This window comes from Drosophila mojavensis, unplaced genomic scaffold (assembly GCF_018153725.1).
Source record: "Drosophila mojavensis isolate 15081-1352.22 unplaced genomic scaffold, ASM1815372v1 contig_81, whole genome shotgun sequence".
Classification (NCBI taxonomy): Eukaryota; Metazoa; Arthropoda; class Insecta; order Diptera; family Drosophilidae; genus Drosophila; species Drosophila mojavensis.
The window spans coordinates 2,478,701-2,501,142 of record NW_025318907.1 but is presented as its reverse complement, the minus strand read 5'-3'; the positions used below and the strand labels follow the sequence as shown (position 1 = coordinate 2,501,142).

Genomic DNA, 22,442 nt, shown 5'->3' with positions numbered 1-22,442 from the left:
AATCTCTTGAGAATAATTTGAAGCATAGAAAAAGCCAAAGATGCCGCCGCGAAATCCGCCACATTAAAATATGATGAGGTTGGAAGAACGGAAACGAACAAATGAATGAAAAAAGAAGCAAAGTTCATAAAAATGTTGTAAAGAAACGCGATACGAATGCCAAGGTGTGTGTTCAGGTGTTCGGGGTGGTAAAACAAGTACATAGAGAGCGAGAGAGAGAGAGAGAGAGGGGGGAAAAGAGGTGGAGAATAGCGGCGCAAGAGTCCAAAAAATAATCAACATAAAAAAGAAAATTATTTGCAATATTATCAGGGACTGCTGCACAGTGGAGCAAATACGAAAGAGTAATACAATTATATTATAATAGATCAAATAGATTCTAGTTTCATAAAAATAAATTTAAATAAAATAATTTTATTGAAGTGTTTTGCACCACTGTGCCCCAGATATATATTTACAAGCGAATCAGTTTGCATTATAACTATGTATTAAATAGATTTTAGCTAATCGCAGAATTTTTGAATATCTCGCACCACTGTGCTTCAACGTGGGACTGCAAAGAGTGTAGCAATCTCTGCTTTCCCGCTTTGGCTGGACAGTAATTGAAGTTTGCTTCGCTCTCAAACAAAATGCAAATTAAATTTGGTCTTAATCAAGCACACGCTACAAAACACTACAAAAAATAATCAAAACAAAGCAAAACAAGAACAACAACAACAACAAACATAATAACAAAATGTGAAAAAAAGGTTTTCTGGCGGGGGTCGCTTCAGGGTCGCTCGAGTCGGCCGCTTGGCGCGTGGCCCCGTCACAGAGAGGCAAAGGCAGAAGCAGAAGCAAATCAATTAAAGGGCCTCATTTCAAGCATAGACAAAACGCATTTTGTTGACCTCTAACTCGACCAAATCAATTGGCCGTTGTCCACTCGAACAGATGCAGAGACAAAGACACAGATAGAGATAAAGATAAAGATAAAGACATAGACATAGACGAAACGTGATCAATGCCCCATCAATTTATCGCTCAGTGTGCATCCATAGGTCGACCGCATGAAACCGGTCGTCATTTGGTATAGCCAGTGATTGGACTGACGAATCCAAAGAGACATCAAGAGCGAGACGGGCGCGAGGGCGAGGGCGAGGGTTGAGCAAGAGTTGCTCGCTGATCAAGTTCAAAGTCATTTGGCAGCTTCCGTCGCCGCTGGCTCGGACTGATTCGGCGATCTAATCATTAACTATATAAAGAGTTGCAGCGCTCAACGGCCACAACACACTGCGTCTGCCGATCGTAGCTCAAACAACAAGCCAAACAATGGTAGGTAGCATCACACACACACACACACACACACACACACACACTCCCTCGCCTACAGTGATTTCTGGCTATAACAGCTGTTACTAAACATTGCCTTTGCCTTTGCCAGAAATTCGTAATCATTGCCGTTGCCTTCCTGGCCTGTGCTCTCGCCGATGTCTCGGAGCTGGGCCAGCCTGGCTATGACTACTCTCAGCCAGCACCACTGGCGCCTGCACCAGCGCCCGTCGAGTCCTACATTCCGCCCGCACCACCAGCACCGCCAGCGCCCGAGTACATCCCACCCGCACCACCAGCACCCCAGCCGGAGTACATCCCACCAGCACCAGTGGCCGCACCCGCCGACGCCTACATTCCGCCAGCTGCCGACGAGCAGGTGCTCGAGGAGATCGAGCAGCCCGCCCAGGATGGCTACCGCTACAAGACCGTGCGTCGTCGCGTCTTCCGTCATCGCAACTAAATGGAGCTGACTGCGGGTCCGCTTCGAGGAGAGTCTCATTTGTTTTTTGTTGTTATCGCTGGACTCGAGTGTGTTGGCCGCAAGCACAAAGCAAATATAGATGAAACAGAGATTTAAACTGAAGGAAATAACTGCACTTATCTTGTGTGTTCTTTGGTGCACATCAAAGGATCTGCAACAGGATAAACTAACTATAGGCTATGAAAGGAAAAATAGAAAACAATTTATAGAAATTAATTCGATTTGCCTTTGATTTATTTGGATCTCTGGGTGGGCAGAAGAAGATGGAGCATTGAGAACCCTAACATGATCTACAAAGTGGGCGACAGCCAGGAGACCTAACTCTAAGCCAGCAGCCGACTGTAATGTTGTTTTATTATACAATTGTGGTGCAGCAGGCGCAGGTCGTGAATGTGTCCCAAACAGGATCTATGCCGTATTTGATGTCAACTAACTTCTGCTTCACATTGTGCAAAGATTTTAGTGTCGGCTCCATAAACAACTCAATTTTCTATTCATGTGGGGGGGCGGCTGGCAGTGGCTCCACTCTCATCCACCCCAGCACCCGCTGAGTGGCTGGCATCGATAAGTCGCCGCAGCATCCACATCTTGTCCTCACTCTCGCCCTCGCTCTTGGCCGCAGTTGTCGTTTATAAAACGCTTAACATTCGTGACATATTTCGCATTTGGCTGTGCGTCGTGCACAGAAATTTATAGACTTTATCCATTAGGAAAACAATTACGACTGCAAACAATGGCCCTGTTCGAGGCGCTGTTCCAGCTTCTGCCACGGCTTCTGCTGCTGGCCAATGTCCAATGTCCATTGGCGGACCACGCGACTCCCTGGCCCGACCATATGTTGCAATTGCGATTGGGATGTGCGCCACTCTCAGACTCCATCTCTGCGTCCATCTCCGTCCGCCTGTTTTCTCTCTCCTCCGGCATCTTCAGCTTGTACGTATTTTTCTTCGAAGTTCATTGTCCTTGTCGGCGCGCAAGAAAAAATATATATTTTCTTATTATTTTGCCGCAGAATATGCGACTTCCCTGGACGAGCATGGGGTCTCTGGCTTCTCGGTTGCCTCTGCTGCAACACAAATCCAATTACCTTCAAAATAATAAACTTATGTACATACCAAAAGCAAGAGCAAGAGCAAAATGCCAATGCTAAGCAACGGCACGAGCATGGGATAGCTTCCTCACACTTACCAACACACACACATCCGCACCCGCACACACACACACACACCACTCACATTTGCTTTATCAACTGTTGATAGACTCCATGGGGAATTTTCGTATGTCACACGACGGCGACAAAGGCGGCAGAAGCTGAAGCTGAGGTCCTGGCAAATGAGGAGCAAGGGATGAAGGGGCGGGATCAAGTGAGAGAACAAGTGTCTGCCGCAGTTTTGACGGGCATAAGACCCAGCATATAAGGATATACATTGTCAAGATGCCCAGAGATACTCTCTGCTGTCTTGCACCAGATGTTGAAGAACACATTTCTTTTATATCAAAGGCATTCAAAATTGCATAGAGTATAAAGAATTTGCAACTTGATATAGATTCTTGGTTAACTAGATATATATGACTGCTTAAACATAGCTCACCTATAACTCTAATGAGTATAAACTCTAATGACTATAAACTTTGAATCATTCAAGCTATTCATCTTAAATATTGTTTATTATAATTATCATTGACTTTATTCTCCTCATTAAACAAGAGTTAAATGAATATAATAAATTAAATATATCAAATAAATAAATCAAATTTGGCTAGATATAAGAGTCATACCTATATAAGACAGAAATTAAAAATATAATATTTAAATCTTTACTTGGAGATTAGAATTAAAATTAAAATAAAATTAGCTTGAAAATAAAACACTCGCATCTGGGGCCTTCGGTTAAAAAATGTGATATAATTAATTCCCAAGTGTTTCTAGCTTAGCCTTGCCACATGTCGTTGACTTTATTGTTGGCCAAAATCGCTTCTGCAGTCCGATTGAAGCCTGCTTTTATTATCATACACTCCTCATGTAGACACGAATTGATTAGCGCATTAATAACTTGGCTAACAAATCGTTGGTTTGTTCAGTGGGTGCCCGTGGCATCAAGTGGCCTCAGAGAAATTGTAGACCTTCCTGTTAGCTGGCAGTCTTTGATGCCATCGTCCATTGTACGTGGTCCATTGCTGTCAGCTTGTTTGCTGCTCATTATTCGGCTGGCAGTGAAAATGCAAGAGCGCAAAATAATTTCGCCACTTGCATGTCATCAGCATAAACTGAGTGCAAAATATGTGGCATCCATTGGCGATGTGGCGACAGAGCGCCACAGCACCACAGCGCCACAGCGAGGAGCTGGCCAAAGGAAATTCGCTTTAGAGCAAAGTCAACAGCAATTGGCCAAATGACTTGTAAGGGTAGAGGCAGACAGAGACCAGGCGATTGAGAGAGAGGAGGAAGAGATACTGTGTGTGTGTGTGTGTTTGTGTGTGTGGGTGGATGTGAACTGTGGCATAGCAGTCGCTCGCTCTTCCCCAACCCAAGCAGCTCATGTCCTTTCGGGCTGGCGAGCAGTTTATTGAATTCGCATATTTTCCCATTTTGCATTATGGCCTGGCCAACAAGTTGGCTCCTTTGTTTTTTAGCAAATTTTTGCCTCATGCTGTTTGATTTTGTAATCGAGGATTTGTTTGTTTTTTCTTGGGTTCCATGTTCTCTTCTCCGCTTCCTCGTCGCCTTCCTTTTGTGGCATTGAATGGCTTAGCCATTTTTCCATTTTTCGTTTTTTTTTGTTTTTGTTTTTATTTTGAACAGCTCAAATTGGTCTGGTCGTCGAATTGACCTTTTTACTGCACCAACGATAGAGACGACGGCGCTCCGAATGCCGGTGACATGTGTTTGGCCTTGAGCGGTTTGTTTAGGGTTTTTGCGGTAAACATATTGAATGGGCCCGGCCACTGGGCATGGCAATGGGCTGTGGCATGTTAAGTGGAAGTAAACTGAGTTGAGTTCAGCTCAGTCGAATCTAGCTGATTGCCAAAACTTGCCAAGGGTTGACCTGTTGGATAGCTCAATACGCTTTCAATCGATTTTCAGCATCCGTTTCAAGAATGAGCAAACGCTTTTTGTTCCTTAGCCAGACAATCTTTTATCATACAAGTAAAAGAAGTATTGAATTTAAGAGTTTTATTATTTAAGATAGTTTAAGATAAGTTTTATTAGTTAAGATTAAAGTACCAGCGATATCTATTTGAACGATGATCTGATGAATCAAACTTTTTTTCAAGAAAATATGTAGGCATATTCGATGGTTGGCCAATAAGAAAACCTTTTCGAATTTGCTTTTAAAATTTAAAATTTTATTACTTGACTTTTCGTTTAAACAATTCTCCTTTCTTAACAACACAGTTTTCTGTCGGCTCTCTTCAATCCGTCTTTATCACATAGTCAACAAAATTCGTATTTTTCCAGTAACTTCCGTCGCTTAGTTGCGGTGACGGAAGACGCGACGACGTACAGTCTTGTAGCGGTAGCCGTCCTGGGCGGGCTGTTCGATCTCCTCGATGATGGGCTGCTCGGCCTGGATGGGTGCGGGGGCTGCAGGGGGAATGTAGGTGTTGGCGGGAGCTGGGGGTGGGGGAATGTAGGTGTTCTTGGGTGCTGGTGGCGGTGGTGGTGGTGGGGGTGGAATGTACGCCTTGGCTGGTGCAGCCGGGGGCGGGATGTAGGCCTTGGACGGAGCAGGAGGAGGAGGAATATAGGTGTTCTTTGGTGCCGGCGGTGGTGGTGGTGGCGGTGGGGGAATGTAGGCTGGTGCTGGTGCCGGTGCCGCTGGCTGCGGATAATCGTAGCCCTGCTGTGACAACTCCGAAACGTCCGCCAAGGCGCAGGCCAAGAAGGCAGCGGCTATGATCAGGAATTTCTACAGAAATTGATAGATTTGTGATTATCGTCCTTTAATGATCCGAATTGATAATGATTGGAATTTACCATATTGGCTTGGATTGGCTTATTGCTGTGCTTGCTGCTCGGATCACTCCTCGCTGTCTACTGCTGAACTCTTAACTCGCCGTGGTTTTTATAGCCCATAGATGAAGCTCGGGTCAGCAGCAGCCGCTGCAGCCGCAAATTAATTGCGTGATGCCACGCTATCTGCGTGCCCTCAAGTGCCTCGAGCTCAGCTTAAGATACGGCTGCGGCTGCGGCTGCGGCTGCGGCTGCGGCTGGGGCCAACTCGAGGAAGCGGGACGGCCAATGCCGAGTGGTTGGACGGGTTTCGTACTCTGACACCTTCAGACAATGCACTGAGTGGGGTCAGCCTCTCGCACCGCAAGCTTCTTTAATTAGATCAAAACAAATTTTTGACCATTTACATATGAATGTCGTTAGTTATTGTTTTTCTTTCTTTATCTTTGAGTGGGGTCTTTTTTTCCCCATTTTACGCTTTGGGGCTCTTCAATTTGATGTATGTTCGTGGGTCAGTCGCTCTATTAGCGATGTTTCTACTTCTTCATTTTCATTTTGCTCATAATATTTTTCTTGTTTCTTGTTTCTTCTCTTTTTTTGGCATATTGCCTTTGTTATGGTTATTAATCGAATTATCTGCATAAAAAAGACCAAATAAATTGGCCAGCTGCTCAGGAAATATGTCGAGTATCTCTTCCTGTCCTTAGCGCTCTATGCTAAGACGAATTGCTGAGGACGCCCAGAGCAGTGGCATAAATCATAGATGGGGTATGCGAATAGTTATATATAACAAATTACTATCGCAAAAGAATATATAGCTAATAAAAAGATTATATAAGTATTCCTATTACTTACTTACTAAACTAAATTTTTTTCGAAAATTATAATATATTATATATACTGTATAATGTATAGCGTATTGATTCTTCGTCATTCGTATACGCATATGTATGCATATATGTATTTGTTTTCAATTTTTTTAAATTATTGTTTTATTTTTATTTTTTTATTTTGTTCTGATAATGGTTTTAGTTTTCAATGTTTTTTGTTGTATCTAAATTTCGATTTCAGCTAGTTGCTCAGTTTTTTCATTCTTGTTTTCATCGCTCAATGGTGATTTATGTCCCACAAATGACCTTCTGGCCTATGGCATCATTTTAAGTTAATGCCAAAATTAATAACATCAATAGTTTTTTTCTTCTCTTTCTGTTTTTCTCTCATCCCATTGCTTCCCCATCTTCTAAGTCAGTTAGTTAATTGCCGAGAATCGCATTTGCCTAATTTATTTTCGCATCGAATGTCTGGCATATTAATCGGCGCTGGGCGCCCAGCTGTTAGCATAAAATGACTATCAATTCGAATTTATTTCTTACATAATGAAAGTGTTAATATGCTGGCCACTATTCCCAGCATAAATCTTCTTTTTTCCAAGCAAGGAAATCGTATGTGAACAGCAGTCAGTCGAAGGCCGCAACAGGCACAACTGCGGAATTGGAGCTCCGCATGGAAGATGAGATTGATGATAGAAGAGTTGATGGACTGCGACTAGATACAATAAAATATAAAATCAAATCGAATATAAATATTTCCTAGTCTAATTTAAGCTATTTTAAGACCAGTCGTATAGAAAGCTAAGCTAAGCTATATTTATAGATATTTATATATAGATATATACATACGTCAAATCTAAGGTCTTAGACAGTCTAGATTTCGATTAAGTTTCTTTGATATGTAAATGCTAAAGATGTTTCCTGATCTATTCTAAGCAATCTTCACTTTAATCATATACAAATTTTGGATATACTTTAAAATAATGAATGGATTCAATTGCTCATAGTAAATAATTCAAGCTAATCCACCTTCTAGAAATACCCTGTAAATTTCTAAAGCGATTCTGTGTTTTTGGTTTCCTGATGATTTATTAACTATTCTTTTTTTTTTTTAGCCACGTGCGCCTGGAAATTGAATACTCGTAAGTCGCAAATCTTAGTTTATTTACATTTTGTTCTTGAATCTAAAATTAACTCAGAGAGCTGAACTTTGACAGAATTATTTCCGCATTTGTTGTTAAAAATGTTGTCATCATTTTTTAATCCCATTTATCAGGGTCTAGCAAACCATCTGAATGAATTGAATACCAAACCGACTCAAAATATAAAAGATGTTTCGCTTAATGATGACCAAAAAGCAATACCACAAATTAATGGCTACAATCCACTGAATTAATTGAGCTGAGTTTCATGTTTGAAAGAAATAAAATAATTGCTTTTGTTTTTTGTACAAACTTAATATTTTTTTTTATTGAATCAACTTCTTGTCATCGCCCTAGACTTAGGACTCTCGATCACTGCTTAGAAGCGGCGACGGATGATACGACGCACGGTCTTGTAGCGGTATCCATCATTAGAGATGGGCTCGATCTCCTCCAGAGAGGGCTGGGGAGCCAGCGCTGGTGCGGGGGCGGGAACACGGATGGCAGCCTGAGCGGGAGCGGCAGGAGGGATGTACTGGTTGACCGGAGCAGGGGCTGGCAGAGAGACTGGAGCAACTGGTGCTGGGGCTTCAGCTTGGACGGGAGCGGGAGCTGCTGGGGGGATGTACTGGTTGGTTGGAGCCGGAGCAACGTTGATGGGAGCCGGAGCTGGAGCAGGGGCCACGTTGATTGGAGCTGGGGCGGGCAGGTTGACGGGTGCTGGTGCCGCAGGAGGAATGTAGGATCTCACGGGAGCAGGAGCGATCTTGCCGGGCAAAGGAGCTGGGGCCACAGGAGCTGGGGCTGCTGCCACCGGGGCGTAGTTGTAGCCGGACAGCTGCGACACATCAGCGTGGGCAACGGCCAACAGGGCACAGACGACAACAAGAAGTTTCTGCAAGTCAAAATCGAAAGGATTAATCCTTGAGTCTCGCTGCTCCAATCGACAGTAGCCGCTGCTGCGTCCACCTACCATGTTTGAGTATGTTACTTGGAACGTTTCAGTTGCTAGTATATCTCGGACAGCCCGGGGCGGTAGTATTTATATGAAATTGTGCGCGGTGCTAAATCCGCGCAGACAAACGCGATGAAGAATTGCTCAAATTATAGGCTTTTAATATGCCAGAAACCAGAATTTTATTGTCAACAGATGGTTACACAAAGACTAATGGAGTGTAGAGTATCAAATCGGGCTGGTGGGGTCCAACGGTGGCCATTATCAGATATGTTAATCAGGAGCAGCTGAAACAATTTGCCGATTGTTTCAACTTGAACACAAACTGAACACAATGCATCTGCTATATTTGGGGCAAAGATAAATGTTTGATGACTTGATTGATCCATTTAATGACGTTTGATGAATTCAATATGCTTATAATGAGCGATGATATTTATATGAATATATATACAAAGTATATAATATTTTATTTTATGATTATTTATTTATATGTTTTTATATTTTCTATCTATGTCTGTTTTATTTATTTATTCTCTAAAATACTTTTTGCTTTGGAAAATAAATGAGAAATAAATATAGTATTTCCCATTGTCTAAGTATAGTGTGTCTGTGTGTCGGTGATGAACAATATCGTGTGCTATTCTCAGTGTATTTTTTTTTTTTGCCAGTGCTTGAGCTTAAATGTAATTTGCATAAAACATAAATGCTATTTTTTTTATTTTTTTTTTTTATCAAAGCCAACTACCACTTGTGTTGAGCAGAGCTGCGCTAAGTTGAGCGGAGTTCAGTTAAGCTGATTTGATGGGCAAGCCAAAAAGTTGTTGTGATTAGTTTGCTTAATTAGCTGTGATAAGGCGGACCAGTGTCTATTGGACAAAAGAGCCAAGCCAAGAGTCTTGCCAAATTTGGCTCGCTACCCAGTGAACGGCTCATTGCTGTCGATTGTTGTCGTTGTAGCTTGATGGCTCACAGTTGCTTTGTATGCGATAGATACAGATATAGATATATGAATGCGATATATAATGCGTATCTGAATATGCGTTTGCTTGCAGGTCAAAAGTTGAGCGTGTCGCCAGTGTGACCGACGCCATGAAAAACAAATTATCAGCCAAATAGTTGAATATATATGTATGTGTATGTGTGAGTGTGTGTGGGGGTGTGTGTGTGAGTGTGGAAATTCAGTGAAGGACATGTCTTTTAATTACACAAATTGCCAATGAGCCACTTTGCGGATTGTCAACGCTTTAGTTATGCCAAAAAGCTTTTGAGACATTTGGGCGTCGCTCTCTTTATTGTTGTTGTTGTTGCTGTTGTTGTTATTGTAGTTCTTGTTGTTAGTGTTACTGTCAGAGTTTCGACTGCTGTGTCGCCATTGTGATTCGAATATATTTGCAGCTTGTGTCAAACAAAAACTACAAAAGCTATGCAAACAAGCACTTAACCCGCTTTTATTTTGACAATTCCATTATTTTCGCAGCACCAATAAACTGAAACTGCGAAATTTTTTCAACACACATACGCAACCATACACCCATACACTTACTGCTAGCTCAGATCATGTCATGCAACATTGCGTATACGTAATTTAGTTTTTTGTCTGTTAATAGCTGAAGCTGCAACGCTGCACAGAAATATATGCATGTATATAAAAATTGACGGCACACAACTATTTGGGTGGGGATTTGAAATGTTCAGCAGAAGAAAACAAAACCAACATTTGCTGGTATATTCTATGTGCTTTAAGGAATAACAACGCAATATTGTGGAAATCACAAATTGAGACGAAAGCTTCAAATAATATTGCAATCGCACAGAGAAGGAACTGAGAATGTGAAATCAACAAAATTCGGACATTTGTTGCACTTGCTGCACTGCTGTCTTCTTCTGCTTCTATAATCCGATTAGCACTTTCTGCTGGAGAGCAATTCGAAACAATCATCTGTGGGCAAACAACTTTAGATACTTTCCATGGCAATACTATTTGAACTTTGATGCTGTCCATCGATTTAGAATTACACTCAATTAAATTACACTAAATTAAATTTATTTGGATGAAAATTATCTAACTTATATAAGAAAAGAATTTTAAGAAAATATAAAAGAAATATATATAAAAGTTATATTATTATTTAAAAATATTGACGAATTTTTAAGAAGTTTTTATAAAAATAGAAAATAAAGATAAGAAACAGAAACAAAAACATTAAAGAATACGAAAAATATGCTTAAAGCTTCGGAGCTTCAATTAAAAAGTCTTCTTCCCATTATATTAACCTATTTATTTTATAATCGGGTTAAATATATTTAATGTTTATTTTAGTCTGAAAAGAGAACATTTAAACGAATTTTAAATATTTATAAAATAAATATTATTAATATAATTTTTTTTTTTAAATATAATTTAAATGAGCGTTGAATCTGTATAATGCAAATATAGTAGCTTAACAACACAGGTAATAATATTAGTATATACAAATATTTATAATTTATAAAAATATATTGTTTGGCATATTTTCAACTTGTATTAAAAACTTTTCTTCCAATGGAACTAATTTATTTTTAATATTAATTGAAATGTTCTGTTGTTCATTTTTAATTCTTCTTATGTTCAGACATAATATAACTCGTTTTTCGTCCGTAGCACAAGTTGGCTATAAAATCATTCACTTTCCAAAACGCTCTCCACTTTGGCTAAATATAAACTTGCCTCTGATGAACTGAGGCAGTTCATTAAGTAGTTCATTTCCATATGCGTCACGTTTGATTAACGTGTTTACAATCGCGCTGCTTTTCTAATGCATTCATTTAGTGTTTGGGATGCGGCTTCCTGCTTTAAGTTCAATTGACTATCAGATGGCATCTGCTTATCGACTAACTGCTCTCAAGGTCAGCCGAAGCAACCGCACTTACGCGTGTTCTGTCAGCTGTCTGATGAGAAAAGTATATTTAAAATGCATTTAACTGGATTAAAATGCATTGACCCAACGACATGCCAAACTCTTCAACAGCTGACAACGCTTAACAATCGATTTTAACAATTTTTAATGCCCGCCGACTGCCAGATCATAAATTCAGGCAACTCAACTCCCCTTGCCTCCCCTCCAGCAGCAAGCCGTGGGTCGTGGTGTTATGTGCTCGTATTTCCGTATATTTCGCGAGATAAATCAACGCGCGACAAATTAATGCTGCAAATGAAGTGCAACTGCTGCAGCAGCGCAAAGTGGCGACTCGATGGCTCGGTGGTTCGTTGGCTCGAGCGGATGGTGTGGGCTGGGCTGTGTGGTACAGGTGTAAAATGGGCAGCGATATGCCGCACATCGAATCGCCGCCCCAATATGCAGTAACAGTAAAAATAAATGAAGGCAGTCAACGTTGCATATTTCAGTGGCCGTGCGGCTGCCACTGCTGATATAATTACGCAGATACTGTCAATATTGTGCGAGTGTGTGTGTGTGTGTGTGTGTGTGTGTATGTGTATTCGATACAGCCGTAAGCTGCGCTTGCTGTAAGCCCCACCATCTGTCTCACTCCCCTTTCGTAGGCCTCATCAGTTTTTATATGCGTCGCATTTAACTTTTTGTATTTTGTATTTTTTTTTGTCGCGCGCTGAGTACATTTCTTTTGCATACTTTTGGGCGGGCATGGCGCTTGTCTGCCGTGCGATTATTTTGTAATCCACGGCGCCTAAAGCATTGATTACACATTGTATACCTGGACAGCTCGCAGCAGATCAGAGTTTGGGCAGGAGTGGGACAGCCTGGCCATAATGCGTGTTAATCAGCATCATTAACTACTAATTAAGTGCGGCTGCAAATGCAGCCAACTGTCAATTGTTTCCAGCCACCGCCGCGATACTGTCGCACCACTGCCGCACCACCTGTCCCCCGAGCCGTTTTATTTACTCGGCGCTGGCTTAGTTGTCAAGCAATGTGCAATGAGGCTGAAAATTGCACATTGCTCGATTCCTGGCAGATTGTTATTCGGATTTGAGCTTCACTAATCGCAGTTACTGTTCAGTGCGTGTGCGTTTGTCATCTATATGTTTGAATAGAATACAGATTATTATTATTATTATTATTTATTTCTATAAAATATGCAAAAATTATGACCACATTAATGTATTTATTGGATAGCCCTATTAAAATATATTCGCCTTTAGATTGGAATACAAGAAAAAGCTTGTTTCACCCAAGTCCCATTCGTTCCGCACATACGAGCCGTACCCACATTCTGCTTATTATGAGCACACTCCAGAGTATCAGCTATATAAGCTGAAGTTGCTCTCATATTCGACATACTTGAAGAAGACGAAATCTACAAGATGAAACTCGCACTGATTCTTTTGGCCGTTTTTGCAGTCGTTTTTTCACCACCACGCCCCCCTCGGGAACGTTAATCTAAAATATGAAAGTAAAAACTTTCGAACAAATTTGAAAAAATAAATTTAAATTAATCAGTTCAGAATAAACTATATTTTCGGATTTATTAGTTCATTTTGTTCGGTTCAAAAGATTCTTTTTGAAGAAACCGTTAAAACAATGATCAAGACAAATCAAGAGAAACAGTGAAGTGGTCAGTTCATAGAAGTACTTTGATAGATTATCATAACTCTATATGAATATTAATGGCCAAGGTATTTGCTCTTATTATACGCGTAAGACAAGTTTTGAAAGCTTTATGGTTATTATTATGTTGGAATAAGAACAATTTAAATAAAAGAATGATGTATTAATATATATTACTAAAATATATTGCTGGATACAACGAGAAATTTATGGAATTTATCAAATGCTTTCTTCAACAAGGATAATAAAGATAAAGATAAATATTGACTAGCTCATACTTTTTTTTTTTTTTTTTTTGTGTAACATTATGTTCAGTTATAGAGACTGGAATATATAGCTAATATGCGGTGGTTCTATCTGCAAATATTTTTCATAAATATTTTTATAGAGACAAATAATGTTTTTTGATATATCTCTAATCTCTCAAGCCTAGCCAACCGCAACTGCACATTCCTGGAACAAACACCAACTGATTAGTGTGGTCAAGTTCAATAGTCTATAAATTGTAATTGCCTGTCAAACTGGACCAATGCAATTTTCACATTGTCCAGCGGCTCGTACTATGCGCCAGTATGTGTAAATATATTTGTGTATATTTATTTATTTATGTCGGGATGTGCGCATCAAAGCGTAAACGCATTTTAATTCATTTAATTAAGCTGCCAATATTTGACCAAAATGCAATTAACAAAAGCCGGCTTGGACATGGGGCACTGGCTTTGGTGTTGCCCGGGCCTCTTGTCCTTTGTCCTCTGCTCCGCGTGATGCGGTTGATGCAGAGAGCAAAAAATGATTTGTTTTAATTACGTAATTAATTTGGCAGCTTTTTTTTTGTTATTGTACATGATTGGGCTATAAGCTGGGACATGATGAAACAGAAGCAGGGTTTGTAACAGGCAGCGGTAAAATTTTGAGTAATTATGAAAGCTGTTTACAACTTAATTTAAGTTCCAGATAGATGGAGAGTGCAAAATAAGCCCTATTTGACCCTATTTGAGCTCAAATTAATTTTAAAAGAGATTGAATATAATAATTGTTGTTTGTTTTATAGAGCTGGTTTACTCTAGCGCAGCTGCGAGGGTATTTGCTGGCCAACCTACTCTTAGTTTGTTTATCTTTTTAATTAGTATACGCCGTGTAATGTGTGTGGCTGCTGCGGCGAGGCTTTAAAGTGGAAGCTCAAACTATATTGCCTGAACTGTGACCCTGGCCAGCGGCTGGGTTGTTAAATCCATTGGAGGCAACGCGTCGTTGCAGACATTTCCCTAATCAAATCGTAAAGACGTCGTCGTCGATGTCATCGCAGTTTCTTGTTAATTTTCCTTGGTCTGCGACCCGGCGTATTCCGTGGCGAGCCCCTGCCCTGTGCTCGGTTAGTCCTGGCACTTGTTAGCGCAATTGCGGCTGTCGCAGCCACAAGTGGTCAGTGGTCTGATGAGGCCAATGTGCACGTTGCCGTGCGCCTGGGCGTGGCTGTGGGCGGAACTTTTGAATCTAACGAGAAAAATTTCCACATCATCAGAGCTCATTCCAGCCCATAAATTTCGTGATAAATGTGAGTGCATGCCGAATGCCGTGCGGCGACTCCTTAGGGAACGGGCCGAGCTGCCGCTCCTGCAACTCCTTGACGGCCACCTCTTGCTATCTGTCTGCTGATGGCGATTGCGATGCGGATACTAAGTTGATTTCTCTCTTCTCTCCCAAGCATGCATTTGGCTTTCATAAATTTCCAACTTAAATCGATGCTGGGCCCAGGCACAAGCAAGAGAGGGAGCGGGAGAGTGAGCGAGCGAGCGAGAGAAAGAGAGTGGAGAACAGGCTTGCCTTCAAGTGCCCATAAAGTTGGAGTTGCTGGCTGCAGCCGCTGATTGGGACTGTTGCTGATTGAGTGCGGCCGGGCTGGCATTTTGATTGGAAAACAATTTGGCAAAGTTTGAGTTTTAGTTTTTCTTTTATTTTATTGATATTCTATGGGAGATTCGTTAGGATGCGCTGCATTTAGGAGCTCTAGATTTACAGGCGGTTGCGACGGTAGACGACACGACGCACAGTCTTGTAACGGTAGCCATCAATTGAGGGCTGCTCGATCTGTTCGATAGCCTGCTGCGACGTCAAGATTGGAGCTGGAGCGGGAGCCGAGTACTCGATGGGAGCCTGAATTTGGATTGGTGCTGGAGCAGGGGCAGGGGCAGGCTGGTAGACTGGAGCAGGAGCTGGGATCGACACTGGTGCGGGTGGGATGTAGCTGCTGACTGGAGCAGGAGCTGGGATCGAGACTGGTGCGGGTGGGATGTAGCTGCTGACTGGAGCAGGTGCAGGTGTCTCGATTTGGATTGGGGCAGGGGCTGGCTGGTAGACCGGAGCCGGAGCTGGCTGGTAGACCGGAGCCGGTGCTGGCTGGTAGACTGGAGCTGGAGCTGGCTGGTAGACCGGAGCTGGAGCTGGAGCTGGCTGGTAGACTGGAGCTGGAGCTGGTGCTGGCTGGTAAACCGGAGCGGGCGCTGGCTGGTAGACCGGAGCGGGTGCTTCGTAGGTGATGGGTGCTGGAGCTGGCTGGTAGACCGGAGCGGGCGCTTGATAGTTATAGCCCGAGCTCAGCTGGGACACATCAGCACTGGCGCAGGCCAGGAAGGCAACGGCAACGACCAAGAATTTCTGTGCAATAGATCGCGATTAAAACCAATTTCCGAGCAGTGGGCTCTACGTGGACATCGTGGCTTACCATTTCGGTGATAGTTCGGCTCTTACTCCACAAGCGTTTGAATAGCTTCTGTCTGTCTGGGCCTGGTCTGTTACTATTTATACCATTCGCTGATGAGAGCGGGTGTCCAAATACTCTTGGCGATTGTGAAAAACCTGCCTCGAAGAGGCGTCAGTTGTTTGCTTAGGTGTAGACAAAATCGAATATTGAATATTGAATATTGAATTTTGAATATTGAATATTGAATGCTGAATATTGAATGCTGAATGCTGAATGCTAAATGCTGAATGTTGAATGCTGAATACTGAATATTGAGTGTTCAATATGGTTAGAAGCCCATTAAGAGTTGCTAACTAAATTGTCTTTGGGGGCCAGACGATTGAAGAATGGGCTCCACTCTTGATGGCAACTCGTTTGCCATAGAATTTATTGGCGGATTGTCTAATTTATGCCATCAAATTGCTTTTTAATAACCTCATCAAGTATAATGAAGAGCGCCAGCTAACGGGAACTTTTCTACAAATATGCATTTTATATAAACAAAAATGAATTTTTATTCTTATTTCTTTCATAGTATTTTTTGCGGAGTCCGGTTAACACATGTCTCGTGTCGAGCCGGAAATTTGCAAATTACATTTAACAGGTTTGGCTTCAACTTTTTGTTGGTTAAGTTATAGTTCGTTGTTCTCAATCGCTGGATGGAAAGTGTTTAAGCATTGTTTAGGGTAGGGCTTAGACGACTTTATGCTTATGCTGACATAATTCTTATCGTTGCCTCTCGGTTGCTTGTATTTGGCTTGTTTTTCTTTTGATTTGTCTCTATCCCGTTCATTTCTATTTATATATACTTATATTCATGGGCCTTTGGTCTTTGGCCTTTGGCCATTAATATGTTGATTCTGCTTCATTTTACTACCAGAAACCAGTTCCATTTGCTCACGCTTGAATATGGGTCTGGCAATAGACGTGACGTCTTCAAATTGATTTGGCTGACAGCTCCGTGAAGGCTGATCGCAGCCGGGCTATTGTCTTAATCGCTTGTGGAAATATTTATAGAAGAGACTCGCCTTCAGGAAGTAACGCGTAAATGAAAGCTTTAATTTATTATTTAATATAAATATATCATAATTTATAATGAAGCCCTTACCTATGTATATATTGAATATACCCTGTAAATGTCAAATGCATTAACAAGCTTATTCCGTGAGAAGTGATTAAAATAGCTCATTCGGTCATGAGCACCGCTTGCTACTGAGTTATTCCAAAGCTCATTAGCGATTCGTTCATGAACCGTTCGAAATATACCTGGAGTCTGATTCCGCTTTGCTGATTTGTGGCTTTTGTATGTCATGCAAATGATTGCCTTTGTTTATGATAATTAAAAGACACAGAAGCTGCTTTGAGCATTGTTCACAATAAAATATTTGAGTGCTATCGTGAACATTTAACATATTTTGAAACCCAAATCGGAGAGTGCGAATAATTGAGTGAATAATGTAAAATAATTAATTGTTTACACATACTTGATAGATTGTATCGGAAATTAAAATACAAATAGTTTAAGTGATTAATTTATGAGCTCGAAAAAAAAAAAAAAAAAAAAAGAATTAAAATTGAATGAAACGAAAAAGTTATAATAATTACATATTAAAATCTGTATTTGAATATTATTTATAATTCATAATAATTTACTCAATATTTAAGATCTATACTCTTTTAGCGGTATTATTACTTTCTTATTTTAATTTATATGTTTATTATTTCTAAATTATCATTATTATTATTTTATTTTTATCATTTGTATTTTTCTGTTACAAAATGTCCGAGCCAAAAACAATTATTATATAATTCAAATAAAATAATTTATTAATTATAGTAAACAAATTATATAAACCATGCATAAAATTGTGATTATTTATTATTATTAGTTTCTATTTTTGTTAAATTTGAGTTCTTGTTGCATTTAATATTATTCTCTACGGTGCTTTTATTTTCAGCTTAATTTAACACACATGAATAAATTAAGACTAAATTTCAAAAGTGTTTCAGTTTTGATACCATAAGGAAACACGTTAAAGAAGCTGACGGCGCTTACTCTTTTGTTCATCCTCTGCATTGTTATGCGAAACATAAGCATCTGAGAGACAATAGGCAATCTGTAGTCTTCCGTGTGTTAATTTGGTTGACTGACGCCCCCTAATAAAATTTCTTTAATATTTTGAGTTTGAAATTTCGATAGAGACCATTAGCAAATGGAGGAATAATAAACAGTATTTAAATACTAAACTTGTATAGAACTGCGCGCCTTGGTTGCTCTTCCTTGACTCGTGCATTATTTCCTCATAGTCTATAGCTGGCTCTACGAATGCTTCCCATTATTTATGGTGATATCTTAATTTGCTGGCACGACGTTGTCTTCGGCCAGCTAGCTGGCTAGATGAGCTGTGCTGCGGATTAAATTGCAACTACAAATTCAGTTTATCAAGCCGTTAATCATGAGCATTGCTGCTTAATTTTAGCGCTGTCCAAATATTGGCTAGTAGATTTATGATCCGGCTGGCCGGGCTGGTACGTCTCTCTCTCTCTCTCTCTCTCTCACTCTCACTCTTTGTCAGCGGTTGGATCATACCATTCGTAAGCGAAGCGCAAACAAGACGCGCCACTCAAATAGTCAAACAGATTCATGGCCCAAGCGAATCTAAAAACTTGTTGTTAATTTTATATGCAGCTACCAAATTTCAAATTGGAACTTTTCAGCGTTTTGTTTGTTTCCCATTTCTCAGACGAGTCGCGTATGTAAATGTCGATCTCTTGAGGGCCAATTTATGGGCATACGATTTGCATGGCTTAGCTTCCGATCATCTACAATACAATCTAAGGCCTGTCCCACATCTCATCTCTCATTTGCAGTGCATTCGCATACAACTAGTCTGGCGCATGGCTAATACAATTATGTTCCAGTTTGTCGCTCTTTTGTTTTAGCCAACTAGTTTTTATTATATATTTAACTGCCTTTTTTCCTTCATGTATAATTTGTATGCATATTTTAATGTGGTCGTTTGCTGAGCGCCACAAACGGAGGGCTAATTATGGCTCATCTGTTGGCCTTGACTTTGAAATTCAAATTTTACTCAAGCATCTGCTAGGTGCGACTCTGTTTTTGGCTTTTGCATCTTCTACGGCTTCTTGCCCGCTTTCTTGGCCGCTTTGTTTTGGCATTTTGTTGATTAGCTGTAATTAAGACTCGGTTATCAGTCTGTGTAAATGCTAATTTGTCTAAATGCTAAGCCATTTATTCGAACTCACTTTCAAGTTTTCACTCACTCAGTTTCCGACTACCTCTTGCTATACTTATGTTCATAATTTGAAAATCAAATTTGTTTGATATTTTTTCCTTTTATCATGCAATCTGCGCTTTGTATTCTGCTTTGTTCGGACTGCACTTTGCATCTAAATGAGTTATGATTTATATAGTTTTAATTATGCCTACACATATAGATGGCACATTATAATTTGGTTTACAATGAGCCGATGTGGCCAAATATTGACATAATTAGCATATGATGTCATCCAGTTGGCCATCGTCAATGCTCGCCTCACGAGTCAAACAGAGGCTTTACTGTAGTAGTTTGGTTAGTTTCTTTAACTTGCATAGAGTGATTTGATAGCTATTCGGGATATTCTGGATTATATGGAGAATATCTTTTAGTACGGAAAAACGTTTCATTCACATAAACCCTTCATGCACACGCACACACACTCAATCAGACTCTCAGAGTTCCTCTCGTAAATCAGCTAAAAGACGCATAAAATGTGTAGTACGTACTGTGTACGGTAGGTGGAGCCACCTGTCAAGTGGCCGGGCCAGCCAACCAGATAAGCGCAAAATTCTTAATGAAACGACACGCATGCACAGTAAAATGTGCATTTGCCGAGGCCCCACACACAAGTGCAGCTGTATATAGACGTTATGTACCTACAGTTACAGTTAGTCGCTTTGAATGCTAAAGCGACCCCCAAAAAAGAAAGAGCCAGAATGAAGTGGATGCGGCGCAGCAGAGGGTTGGCCAGAGGGGAGGGTAGGGGAGGAGAGTCGAGAACTTCAGATTCACAGCGACTCGACGAACGTTGCCAGCTGTGAGGTGCAGCGTACAAAGCCAAACGGAAATGAAATCACGTACCAGGGGCGTTGTCATTCACAATGAGTGCGCCACCAGGCAGGACTCGAAGTAGTTGTTGCAGCAGTTCGTTTTGTTGTTGTTGTTGTTGTTGTTGCTGTTGCTGTAGTTGTCAGCAGAGTCGCGGCAGCTGCCATTTTGTTCTGTCGTTGTGTGTACGTCTAATGTCCAATTTCAATTTGGACTGGCTGGCTGACAGCAGGAAGGCAAAGGCAAAGCTACTGCAAGTGCCAAACAATGCAAACGCCCCCACCAATCCTCACTCACAGTAGTAAAAACACTCACACACATGTGTGAGTCCCCCGTCTAGTATTTCACTTAAGTGTGGATACTTGCACAGATAGCTAAAGAGAGAAAGAGAGCAGGAGAGCAGGAGAGTGGGAGAGCGAGCATGCCCGCATAAGTTTATTTACTTTTAACACGAAATAATAAAGTTTACAAAAGAAAACGTGCGCCGTGCGGTATGCTGCACTTTTTCTAAGTATGAGTGTGTGTGTGTGTGCCTGTTTGTGTGTGTGTATGAGTGTGTGTCGCTAACTGCTCCTCATTCGACTCAAAGCTGAGTTTTCCTCTGCCCATTTGCTGTCACAATGTAGGCGCCCCAAAGCGAATATTTAACAAACTCTTGAGAGCTGTCAATTTATGATTAAAGACCATCACGACATCATTCTCTGTACAGGATATTATTATGTTTAATATTTTTAGAAGTTATATAATACAAAAAAAAAAAAAAAAAAAAAATAAATAAATCAAAAAAAAAAAAATAAATAAATAAATAAAATAAAAATCTAGCTATGTTTTAAATCAATCCCAGAGAATCATTCTATGAATATTTTATTCTTATAAACCTAATTATTTATCACATTACTTTTGAGAAGACTCTTAAAACAAATAAATAAGGAATATTGATTAAAACAATAAAACACAAATATAGGATAATGTGTGTCCTGTACTCTTAAATTAAAAAAAAAAAATTTAAAACACAACACTTTTGTATACCGTAAATTGATTAAAAATAAAGTGTCCCATATAAATAAATAAATAAAGTAAATATAGCTTAATAAATTTAATAGTTTGAGCTCTTTTCTTTTTATATATTATATTAAATATATGCAGAGATTGAATTTATGAAAACGCCTTTAAAGCTGAGAACAGGTAGAGTATCTCGAATTTCAAACAGTTGAAAAACAAAAAACGTAATTCAACGCATTGCACCAAAACTCGCAGCTCTCGCAACTTTCGTCACTGCTTCGCAAAAGGTAAAAAAGAGTAGAAAAATTAGCGACATGCCGTGACGTGACTCGACTGCCTGAGCCAGCAGCGTTGCTCCATGTTCTATGCCCATTTCAAGTTACTTAACCGACATGTTTTTTGTTTTTGGCGTGTTTCGCTGCTGTTAGCCATGTGCGAGGGCCCGGGCCTGGGCCAGGCGCTCATGGACAGCTTATGGATGCAGCCCGGCACTTACAGCCAACTGAATTATTTAAAAAGACGCTAAGAGCAAAGCAACTGTCGCTTTGTGCAATTAAATGCGTTCTCAGCTCGTACGCACACATGCGACAATAGTTAGAAGGTCCGCACAGATGGCAATGATAATAATTATAGGGACCCGAGGACACATGCCTGGGGTATGCTTGTGGCATGTGGCCCATGCGTGTGCGCCTAATTACAATAAATTTGGCTAATTATTGTCTGGCATTTGCGGCCCTTGCGGCTCCTGTAAACTTTAAGTAGCTCTCTCACTCCCTCACTCTCTCTCTCCCGCTCTCTCTCTGCCTCTCTCTCTCCCACACACACTCTCTGTCGCCATCAACAGCAACATTTCACAGACAAAGTTTTTCCCATCGATATATGGTGGAGTGCGGCCGCATCCACAAAGTCGCCGACTGAGGCCAATGTCTGGCTAATTGTCTTGTAAATTATGATAAGGAACTTTCGCTATCAACTTGAGAGCTGGTTAAAAGGGTCAGTTAGGTCACCTGCATATGGGAGATGCGAAAAGTGTGCACACCAGTCGCTGTCGCACTCGCACTTGCAGTCAATTTCACGTGGCACTTGGTCAGGGGTTGGCGTAATAGCATTATATAATATTCATATATCTATCTTATGGAGAGGAATTTATAATATTGTTGTCTCCGCATTACATGCACTTTGCACAAACGTCTCAAACTAGCACTCAGGATATGGCAAATTTATAATTGCAATTTTTTAAGCACATGTCGCTCTTTAAGAATACTTGTTTTGTTTGTTTGTTATGTTACTATATAATATACAAAATAATGCAAATGGTCAAATTTACATTTTACTAAATTTATTAA

At 40.6% G+C, this 22,442-nt stretch overlaps 3 protein-coding genes across 4 annotated transcripts; 1 reads left to right on the top strand and 2 right to left on the bottom strand.

The window, feature by feature from the left end:
• Window positions 1-776: 776 nt before the first annotated feature.
• LOC6580519 (predicted GPI-anchored protein 58) lies at window positions 777-2,011 on the top strand. Its single transcript, XM_002006318.4, has 2 exons — window positions 777-1,314; window positions 1,424-2,011. Exons 1-2 carry the CDS (start codon window positions 1,312-1,314, stop codon window positions 1,772-1,774), a joined length of 354 nt encoding a protein of 117 aa, XP_002006354.2. The 5' UTR covers window positions 777-1,311; the 3' UTR covers window positions 1,775-2,011.
• Window positions 2,012-5,146: 3,135 nt separating this feature from the next.
• Window positions 5,147-5,817, bottom strand: LOC26528310 (leucine-rich repeat extensin-like protein 3). Its single transcript, XM_044011241.1, has 2 exons — window positions 5,775-5,817; window positions 5,147-5,706 (listed from the first exon to the last, which is right to left on the bottom strand). The coding sequence occupies exons 1-2, from the start codon at window positions 5,775-5,777 to the stop codon at window positions 5,269-5,271; spliced, it is 441 nt and encodes a 146-aa protein (XP_043867176.1). The 5' UTR covers window positions 5,778-5,817; the 3' UTR covers window positions 5,147-5,268.
• Window positions 5,818-8,016: 2,199 nt separating this feature from the next.
• Window positions 8,017-16,053, bottom strand: LOC6580517 (skin secretory protein xP2). Of its 2 annotated transcripts, XM_032730380.1 has the most exons (3): window positions 15,968-16,053; window positions 15,404-15,900; window positions 8,017-8,510 (listed from the first exon to the last, which is right to left on the bottom strand). In XM_032730380.1, exons 1-3 carry the CDS (start codon window positions 15,968-15,970, stop codon window positions 8,102-8,104), a joined length of 909 nt encoding a protein of 302 aa, XP_032586271.1. In that variant the 5' UTR covers window positions 15,971-16,053; the 3' UTR covers window positions 8,017-8,101. The 2 variants fall into 2 exon arrangements, with proteins under 2 accessions (XP_032586271.1, XP_043867120.1); XM_044011185.1 differs by lacking the exons at window positions 15,404-15,900; window positions 15,968-16,053 and adding an exon at window positions 8,696-8,779 and having other exon boundaries at window positions 8,017-8,617.
• Window positions 16,054-22,442: the final 6,389 nt, after the last annotated feature.

What these genes read in the sequence shown, in the direction of transcription:
- LOC6580517 (XM_032730380.1), bottom strand. An exon ending in GCTCCAGCACCAATCCAAAT is followed by an intron (nt 8,511 to 15,403) that starts TCAGGCTCCCAT and finishes AGCTCCTGTGGC; the next exon opens with CCCAGCTCCTTTGCCCGGCA.